Source organism: Botryllus schlosseri, chromosome 14 (assembly GCF_051294905.1).
Source record: "Botryllus schlosseri isolate E-star chromosome 14, Bs_hap1, whole genome shotgun sequence".
Lineage (NCBI taxonomy): Eukaryota > Metazoa > Chordata > Ascidiacea > Stolidobranchia > Styelidae > Botryllus > Botryllus schlosseri.
The window spans coordinates 1,222,996-1,233,416 of NC_137249.1; the positions used below are offsets into that span (position 1 = coordinate 1,222,996).

General features: G+C 39.4%; 1 protein-coding gene across 2 annotated transcripts in view; it reads left to right on the plus strand.

Moving 5' to 3' along the window:
- The window catches only part of LOC145454992 (uncharacterized), a 28,870-nt gene extending 18,724 nt beyond the window's left edge, over positions 1-10,146 (plus strand). For both annotated transcript variants that reach the window (XM_080332943.1, XM_080332942.1), the window contains exons 7-13: positions 1,600-1,720; positions 2,764-3,046; positions 3,655-3,719; positions 3,917-4,073; positions 7,173-7,485; positions 8,095-8,186; positions 8,892-10,146. In XM_080332943.1, the coding sequence (XP_080189069.1) occupies positions 1,600-1,720; positions 2,764-3,046; positions 3,655-3,719; positions 3,917-4,073; positions 7,173-7,485; positions 8,095-8,151 (996 nt within the window). In that variant the 3' untranslated portion in view covers positions 8,152-8,186; positions 8,892-10,146. The remainder of the gene's footprint in view (positions 1-1,599; positions 1,721-2,763; positions 3,047-3,654; positions 3,720-3,916; positions 4,074-7,172; positions 7,486-8,094; positions 8,187-8,891) is intronic.
- Positions 10,147-10,421: the final 275 nt, after the last annotated feature.

Genomic DNA, 10,421 nt, shown 5'->3' on the forward strand with positions numbered 1-10,421 from the left:
GCATGTTTTGCACATCTGGGAATGCTCGGTGATGATGATGAAGGCCTCAGACTTGCAAAACTACAACTATGAGCAGATCAAACAGAATATCAGATTCCAATTGACGACTTAGGAGGATATGTTAATGAACCGAAACCTAAAAACAACGTTGACACTAGAATCACATTGTTCAAAATCCCAATTATAAACATCAATGCCAAATCATACCACCAAACTGTCAACTTGCATCTAAAAGATGCGGAACAGCCACCAGCAATCAAAAACTAAAAGATGCAGAACAGCCACCAGCAATCAAAAAAACTTTTCATATCTCGAGCTGGAAAATCTAAGGTCATGACAATTAGTGATAAATCATCCTTGGCACAATCAGGCAGTGGAAACAGACGTTAAAGTGGTGACCGAAGCATATGCCCATTGCCCATGTGTCGGGATTTGAACGTAGAGATGGCCTCATCACACAAAAACTGAAATCTCGAAAGCAGATGTAATCCTTTATTACGAAACAAAATTTTAAAGTTTGTGCATACTAATACTCTGGCAGTGAAACCATATTTGAAATATATCTTTTTTATTATAGAATTGATGTTTTAGTGTTTTCAATATGAAAGTGCAATTTATGTGCTTTTAATAAGGAGTTGTCAGTCATAAGATCAATCACTACAAGCTTTTGGCATCATAGCCCCTGCTTCAGTGCCTAATTTTACCTAAAAACAGCCTAAAAATCAATAATTTGCTTGTAACTTTTTTTCTGTTCATTTTTAAGACAAAGTTCTGTGGAAGTGAAATAGAAACTTGTTGCTTCCGCATCTTTTAAGCCCAAAACCAGCTTTCCAGCATAAGCGGTAATCAATATATAGCAAAATTGGCTATTTTTGGCTCATTCGGTGCAATTGCACGACCACTAGAGGGTGCACGAGCGCAAAATTATTATAGAAATTATTTTTTTTCAATTTGGCACCACATATCAAGTGTCCGTTTTGAAATTCAAAATTTTCCATTTTTCACTCCACCCTAATGCTATGGTGAAGCAACATCAACCATTAGGCCTACTGACAATGACACCAAATATAAATTAGTCATCTTGGAAAGCCTATGATACATGAATTAGTTTTTTGGATTTGGGTGCTCTTGGTACTATTTTGAGTTTTTTTTTCAAATAACGAAAGCATGGGCAGTGGGCACTTCAGCAACACATAATTGCAATAATAGTCTTTTAACCATACCAAAAGAGTATGTGGATAATTGAAACTAATAAAGGTGGCTCTTGAAGTAGTCATATCCTTTCAGCTGGCGCGGAAGTGTAGAGCTGTTTATATCGGAGTTTGGTAACTAGAAAATTTTCAGATTTTCGAAATGTGATTAGAATCAGTATTAGGCTACTGAATTCGCAAAAAACTTGGAAATGGATTTAATTTTCCGAAAGAAATACCTACAACAAAAATCAACTTCAGTTCGTAACAAATCATAAATAATTCTCATGAACATGAGAACGGCCAATGTCTGTACACCGAGCTTGACTCGACTAGAGCTATCTACTTATCTGAGTCTGGTTGTATGCTAATGATTGTCAATGATTGATTGTCAACTATCTCTTTCCAGTCTGATGGCACAATCGGCTCAATATCTGGGAGCGGGGACGGACCTCATCTACAGACTCCACTGTCCGATCAAACCATGCCCCGGTCTCCGTTGCCTGCAACTAATCCTGTTTCAGTGCCATGTAAGTTATTTTTCTTAGTAAGTGCTACTGTACTGTGCAAGGTCCATGTATATTGGACAATATGTGGAAAAAGGGGCAGTTTTCTGCTAAAGGGAGTTGAAGGTCACTGAGAACGGGTAATTTTTGGTACAGGATTAGGGTTACTATTTGAGTTATGACGTCCCATGCTCAATTGTAGTTTTTCATTGTGTCACACGTTCGAGTCGGGGAAACCCACTTTTAATTACATGTATGCCTATTGCCTACTATCAAGGATCGATTGAGTTCTTATAGTTTATATGTTTTTTTCCTGATGTGGAAGCAAATGCTGTAAAGTGGAAATTATATTTCTGTGAAGTGGTCCAATGAAGTAGGTATGGTTCAATCAGAGATTTTCTGATGACTCGACTTGACTCGAGTCATTTTTTCAAAATAGGGAAATGACTCGAGTCATTGCGCATGACTCGAACCAAGTCATATGACTCGAGACTCAGACGGCCAAGACCGACATTTCATTGTAATTTCAAAGAATAGTTACGAAACCACATTATGGTGGTTTCGTCTATTGGTGCTGGTACTTGAAAATGCCACCAGACACTGCTAAAAGTGAGGCAAATTAGTATGTTATATGCGAACCATTCGATATCACCAAACAGACTTATGAAAAGTAGGTTTAATAAGGCTTTAACTGGAAACTAAGCAGTCAACACAATGACTTGGACTCGGACTCGAGTCATAATACCGTGACACGGACTCGACCGTCTGCTCGCCGACTTGGACTCTGACTTGACTCGAGTCAAAACTATAAAAGTGAGATTGACTTGTGACTCAGAGCCTTGTTACTTGGTTACAACCCTGGGTTGAAAAAAAACAACTTATCTTTACGTGGCGCAGAAATGGCATTGTATCTTTGTGGTCGCACAAATTTACCTCTTGTAACGTCATGAGTAATAATTTAATACTCGAAATCGAATGACTCAAGCACTCGATTTTGCCCAGCCTTATGTTTCCTCCTTTTCAATCGTGTGTGCCGAATGTTTTTGACATGTTCTTGTGTTTTTCAGATGGTAACAAGTCAAGTTCAAATCGGGCGATCGATTTCTCCACAACCAATCCGCAACGAGCCCACCATTCATCAGGGGGAGGCGTACCGTCGCCCTTGACGATATCGACGGGCCCCCTCAATCTATCACCCCTACCTCCCTCTCCGACGCGAAATTTGGCGTTTGTATCAAGCGGCAAGCAATGTTTTTCACCTTCCATGCAGCAAGTGCAGCTGCCAGCGCAGTATTTGAGGCCTGGCAGTCTCAGCCCGTCGCCTAGCCCGACGAGAAGAACTTTTGTAACGTAAGAACGCTTTTACATTGAACTTTCCTGTCTGTCCGCCAAATACATTAAAGTTTTCTTTCTCAATTGCAAAAAGTTGCAGGCTTTTCCATCAATTAGAGCTTGGGTTCCCGACCTGATTAATGCACTATCATGTTTTATTTCATTTTATTATTCTAACTATCGGTTACAGTCTAAACCAGTTTTTTAAAAATAAAATCACTTTCTTTATTTTGCAAGAGGCTGAAAACATGGGGTGGTGTGTGATTGTCATTTCAAAATTTTTAGAGGGGACGTGGTGTAAAAAAGATTCAGGAAAGAATTCGTGTACCCTTGCACAGCGCAGCCTCATTTGACTATTTAACTTGTGTTACTAGCTGAAAGTGCTACAAATTTACTGAAATGTTATTCTATTGTGTAGTCAATCGGATTGGGAGCATAGAGATCATGCTTGACTTGGTGGGCTGATTACCATAGTTGTAAATTAATACCGTCGTCTCATGTTTAACTGGAATCTTTGCGTTTCAACAATGTATGGACCATTTCTTCATCTGAGCATTGGTACTCACTGTAGTCTAAAGCCCTGCAGAAATGTCGTGTATAAAAAATTAATTGTTCTGCTCTAATAGGAGAAGACGAAGTCAAAGCCCGTGTGTGCTGAAACCCAGCGCTCTTGGATCTATAAAAAGAAAATGTAAGTAAACTCCGAGCAAGATTGTCCTCTGGTTTTCCTGTTACTGGGGCTCATGGTCCATCTAAGAAAGCCCAAAATTATAAACTACGCTTTGCCTCACGGGATTGTTCTATTTTGGATACAATAATACCGGCAGCCGGCAGTATAATCTTAAAGTTATCATGTTTTTTGAATAATTTTCGTGATTTCAATTGTAGATGACTCCGATTCGGAAGGAGGTTCATCCCCAAAGAGAATGTTCTTGCCTGGATCTCAGCATCAGCAAATGTCAACCATCCCCACAATCGGTGAATCGTTTGCCGCCTTGCCTGTAACTACGTTTTTTTCGAAGAACGCCGTTTCAAGATCACACAGGTACGAATATCCAGTCTAGTCATTGAATATCTCAATATGAGTATATTATACATTTATATATACATGAGTATTAGGGTTGTCCAAAATTTGGAAAATCTTAAAGTCTCCGTGATTGTGTCTCATTCTATAGATTATTGATGAAAAACAACAATTAGCCTGAATGAAGCTTACAGGAAAGCCGTTACGATTTCGGTCAAAGCGTTTGAAAGTAGCTGCTCAAGAATGGGCGTGCCACCGACCATAGAACGGCGAGAAGACTAGTAATCAAATAACCACGGCTCTTGATTGGCTAATCGGCTATGCTCCAATGATCATGGAAGCAGCAGCTTGCTGATTAGGTGTTCAAGAAGTCTGCTACCGGCGGGGATTCTGAGTGCGCATCGTTAGTATTTTGGCTTTTGGCATGTGATGATTTAAGATTAATTCAGGACATGTTGAGTTACGAAATACATGATGAACGAACAACACCTGCTTCACAAAACCTTTTACAGCATGACTGCTTTATTGTGAACGAAGCTGCTGTAGCCTACATGCCGTGCTTTCATCGAGGAAAAGCAAAGGCGCTTATGCAAGTGGTGAACGAATTCCCCGTTTAGGAAGGGATACATCATCAGTGAATACAAATATAAAGCTTGACTATGACACTATACTTTGTGTGATCCTATTGGACCCAAGTTGTAGTATATAGCTGAAGTTTTGAAGGTTCTAGGGATCGACTGAATCGGCCGGTTATGCTTGGCAGTTATACTTACAGCAAATTGAATTCACTTATAAGGGTTGTCAAAGTCCTTAATGATGCTACAGAAAAGAGGTGTAAGGTAAGCACAGGCTATGCTGGATATGATATCTAAACTATGCTGGATACTATATGCAGCATAGTCTGTGCTTTTCTTCACACCTCTTTTCAGCGGGATCAATAAGGACTTTGGCATACCATATCCAGCATAGCCAGTGCGAGTATGCGTACATTACCACCTCTTTTCTGCATTATCGTTAATGACTTTAACAACGCCTACAAGTGCATTCAATTTGCTGTAAGCATCTGATAAGTGCCAAGCATAACCGGCTGATTCCGCCGATCCCTAGAGCATTCAAAACGTCACCTATATACTACATCTTCAGCCCAATAACATCACACAAAGTATAGTGTCATTGTTAAGCTTTATATATTTGTATTCACTGATGATGGATCCGTACTGAAACGGTGAATTCGCTCAACACTTGCATAAGCGCCTTTGCTTTATCTCGATGAAAACACGGCATGTAGGTTTCAGCCGTTTCCTTCACAATAAAGCAGTCATGCTGTAAAAGCTTCTGTGAAGCAGGTGTTGTTTGTTCATCATGTATTTCGTAACTCAACATGTCCTGAATTAATCTTAAATCATCGCGTGCCAAAATGCTAACGATGCGCACTCAGAATCCCCGCCGGTAGCAGACTTCTTGAACACCTAATCAGCAAGCTGCTGCTTCCATGATCATTGGAACATAGCCGATTAGCCAATCAAGAGCCGTGGTTATTTGATTACTAGTCTTCTCGACGTTCTATGGTCGGTGGCACGCCCATTCTTGAGCAACTACTTTCAAACGCTTTGACCGAAATCTTAACGGCATTTCTGTAAGTTTCTTTCAGGCTAATCATTGTTTTTTATCAGTAATCTATAGAATGAGACACAATCACGGAGAATTTTTAAGATTTTCCAAATTTTGGACAACCCTAATGAGTATGTTTAAATTTTCTTCCTAAATCCATCACTACTATACAATGCATGTAATGCAGATCGCGATATTCAATCAAAATGCCACGATTACGCTGCCTACGAACCTCGCATCCGTAATCCAGATTCACAATAAAGGCAATGTGGCAAAGTATGAGTAGCAATTAAAGTCACAAGAAATCACTCTTTCCATATAGTTTAGTTCAAACCTTCTTTTGTTGCCATTGTCAATTACGCATTATATGGCATGTGTTTCAAATTGTTACGTGATGCGTTTCCGAATCCCTAATTCGTAAAACAAGTCAAATGTCAATCAGTTCCTGTGATCACTATACGACTCACCATATCTATCACCCACTAAGGATTGACGGGCATGCCAAAAATAGAAAACCGGAAACTGAATTCAAAGAAGGTTTAGACTTTAGAGCACTAGATACTTGTATACTGGAGTGCGGGGTAAACCCGTCCTTTTCGTTTTTGCGCAGCATGTCGCCGAGATCAATGATTTTAATTTTAAATTCGTTCTTATGACAAAAAAACTAAACACTCGGTCAAGGGCGGGCGAACTTCAGAAAAACCGCAAGCATCGCTCGAAATCAAGGCTATTCAAGCGGCACACTGCTGGGAAGGCAGCGACCAAGAAAATATGCTTTGTACCATTGCATATGCATTTCTGTGCAGTGGTTCTTGATCGGGGGCGTTAAAGTATCAGAAGGGGGCGCGAAGCAAAAGTTCAATGAATTTTTTTTCGCGCTCCGCGCGTTTTACTGCCAGCTTCTTGTTGTTGCTCTGTATATTGTCAGACTTCGATATTTCAGAATTCTCTCATCAACAGCCATTACCTTCAATGCCATCAAACTATCCGTTGGGATTGCTAGCATTCTGGTTGCACTTCGATATATTTTGTGATATCATGATAAGGGGCGCGACATATTTTACCTTCATTGAGGGAGGTGTGCCTAAAAAGGTCTAAGAACCACTATTTTAGAGTCTTAATAGAAGAGCGTGAATAGGGGTTTACAGAGAGTTAGAATGTACCATATTTTACATTGTTTCGAATCATGACGGCAAATAGATATTTTTTAATTAACCGTCACTGTCTCATTTCCTAACATCAACACATTCACTGAGCAGCATTTCGTAACAATGTAATTTAGAAATAAAATTAAAATACGCTGGATAATATAGCTAAAAATTCACTCGGCCCGCCAACGTAGTTTCTACTTCTCATTTGGCCCGCTGATGAAAATAATTGCCCACCCCTGCTCTGGATTAGTCGAATATGTTGTTAACAAGATATTTGGTGATACCAATGTAATGTTAATCTACAATGTTCTTGTGTACTCTCAACTACTTGCTGACGATTACCCCTTGTTATATTCAGTTTATCCTCAAGCTCAGTGGACAGCGTCAACGAAATCAACATATCACCAAACCCGCTGCAGCCAGTCGGCTTCCTACCGACAAGCTACCCTTTGGGTGTCACTACACAGCCACGTGACGGTCATGTGGGATCACCGTTTCAATCTCCCCTTCACCCCTTTGCGAACACGATCGGCAATCCGGATCTGATGAGATGTTCGTCTCCTGCTAGTTCGACATGCTCTTCTTCGTCTCTGGAAGGGCTGATGAAGGATCCGGCTCCGTTTGCTCAGAGTCATTTGGTGACTACGTCGTTGGTGAAGCCGCAGATTAAGGTATTTTTAGTTTCCTGTGTTATCTACGTTTTTTCAATTTGTTTATGCACCCATTTGTCATAGACTTGTTCAAGCTATCAATCTAGTTAAGTTGACGGTCGACTAACTATTGTTTTTTGAGTAATTCTAGTTCTAGTTGCACATTTTGAATAGTATGTAGTTCTACATCTAGTTGCACATTATAAAAAGTGTGTAGTTCTAGTCCCATTTCTAGTTCCGCATTTCAAAGGTATTTGGCTACGGATTTTGGAAAGTGAGTAGGTTTTGTTATAGTTCTAGCTGTGTATTTTGAAATGTATGTAGTTACGGATTTGGAAAAGCGAGTAGTTCTAGTTCTTCTGCTCGGCAATACTACGGTGGTCAGTAACAAAGTATTTTTCTGTTTAATAGTAAGCTACTCAGGGTCTATCTAAATCTATACCGTAACTGGCATATGTTTATGTGCATTGACACTTGAACATGAGTAAGATTATCTGATCCTTGTTATATTGGCATATGTACTGTGCATAGATTTAACCCAAATACTCTATCAGAATTTAGAACATTTGTTTTTTCAAAATTCCCTCTTATCATTACCATTCACTCTTATCATGTTATTCTCCAATTTAGGAATTGCAGACTTCAGATACGCCTTGTAACGTTTCTTCAACGAAACTCACATCATGACCTAGGACCTATCGCGTTTCTGGTCTGTTGTCGAGGTAAGTTGAACTTTTGGTCATTTTTGTACCTGATAATTGGCAGGGTTGCTTAATGTGAAAATGCTCAGCATTTGGCTAAAAATCTTCAAACTTGACATACCAGAGACATTTCATAGCTGTTCAAAAGAAAATCCAGTTGCAAGATAAAATACTGCATTTTTATACATTATTGTTATGTAGACTGCAGATCATTTCTAAAACCGCCTTTAATTACAAGCCGAGAGCATTTTGCACATTCTTGACATGCATCGTTCTAGACACGAAGTCTGCTTGGTATGAGTCAAACATGGCATTAGCGCTAGTTCAAGATCTTATGCCTCGAGGAGATGGGTTGTTTTGAAGAAATTAATTTAGACTATGGCTGCGTTGCGCGGTTGATGAATGTCTAAACTCAAAACACAAATGGTGGTAGTGTTTTGATGATGCCTGAATGTGGACCACTGAAAATTTTCATTTTTTTCAAATTAGATTAGAATTATAACTAAAAAACTTGGAAATTGAATTAAATTTTGAAATTCATTTCGTGTATATTCTCATTAACACGAAATGGAAAGTGTCTCCACAGCAAGCTTGGTTCGTTTTGCTCTGTACAGTTCACCTGTAGCATTTTCAGAAACGCATAGAAACATTTCAACAATTAGACTAGACTTAGATACCGGCATTTCGCTCTAATTCGACAACAAGACGTATCTTTTGTTCGCACAGAACTTCACCACGAGAAATCGTTTCTTCCTCAACGACGCGAGACGGGAATTGTGTGCGAAGCAAACCAATTCATCCGGCGGAGAGATTTTTTGGAATATTGGGTCTTGCGAGGAGTAATGATTTATTACTGTGCTTCACATGTAGACATGACATTTTAGTCTGGTCGCATGGTCTAAATACTGCACGATTTTGCTGTGAAGACATTTCAAAATATTGGATTTGCTGCGAAAACTCGCATTGCATATCAGTTCGCACCATTTTCTAAACTGACGCGAACGGTTGACTTATTGACAACGTAGGTTACTAGGTGTAGAGCCCTTCCAAAATCGTGATTTTTAAGGCGATACCAATAATACCAATAACTAGCACCTTCACCGATAACCCCAATATATTCGGCCTATATTTAAAAGATATGGCCTCTAGCTTAAAGAACGTTTCCAAAACTTAATCTCATTTATTTGAGCACATTAACGCTATGCTTGAGCAAATGGGCATTAGGGTTGTTCCAAATCTACTTTTTTTTTCGGATCCCGGGGATTCATTAATTACATTGTTACGTTGCCTGAAAAACGCTGCACACCAAATTTTACTCGATTTCAACTGGTAGATGTGAACGCGCAGAAGTTTGAAAAATTTTTTTCTAAATTTATGCTGTCAATCTCATGAAATGGTTAAGTTGTCTAAATGAACGATGCTTCAAAATTTTTGCTCCAATCGGTAGAAGCGAAGTTTTGCAGTTGAAAATTTTGGATTCGCTAAAATAGCCTGGACACTGGACAGTGGGTAATCCCAGAAATTTGAATGAAAAACTCAAACAACTTGACTTCTACGGGTTGGAATTGCGTCAAATTTGTTTTGCATTGTTTTAAAAAAAAACTTTAAATAATCTGGAAATTTTCTAGTTGTCCAAGTCTGCTAATTCTCATCTAATTTGGAAATAAATGTGTAGCTATAATTCTAATTTTAATCTAATTTGGAAAATATGTTTGATTTTAATTCTAATGTAATTCAGAAAAGCTGAAAATTTTCTAGCTGTCCGAGTGGCATACATGTCTACGTTCTCAGCCTTGCTGGTATCAATATCCTCATCAGTATTACTGCAATTGTTGCGTTAGCGGCATTATCCTCAGCCTGATTAGCTAAGAGTTTCCGCCTGTTTTTCAGTGGAAGATCTGTCGCACTGCCTCATGTAGAAATATGTGCTCACCAATCACAAGTGTGTTACGATGTGTATTATACCTTTTGTCAGTTGTTATTCTCGTGGGGTATGGAAAGGGTTGCGGCTGAGGATTAAGCTGTATTGATATATGGTGTGATCAGATTCTTAGTGGCGTTGGTGTGGTCTATGATGAAGTAGGCTACTCGAGTAGGTTGCTAGCTTGCTACTTGCTCCACCAACAAGATAGTGTAATGGAAAAGTATGCAGCTTCGTGGCTTCGATCCCCAGCCAGGTCAGACGAAAGACTTGATCAGTAACACTGGTATCCATGGCTTCCCCGCTTCGTGCTCAGCATTACAGGGATATCATGG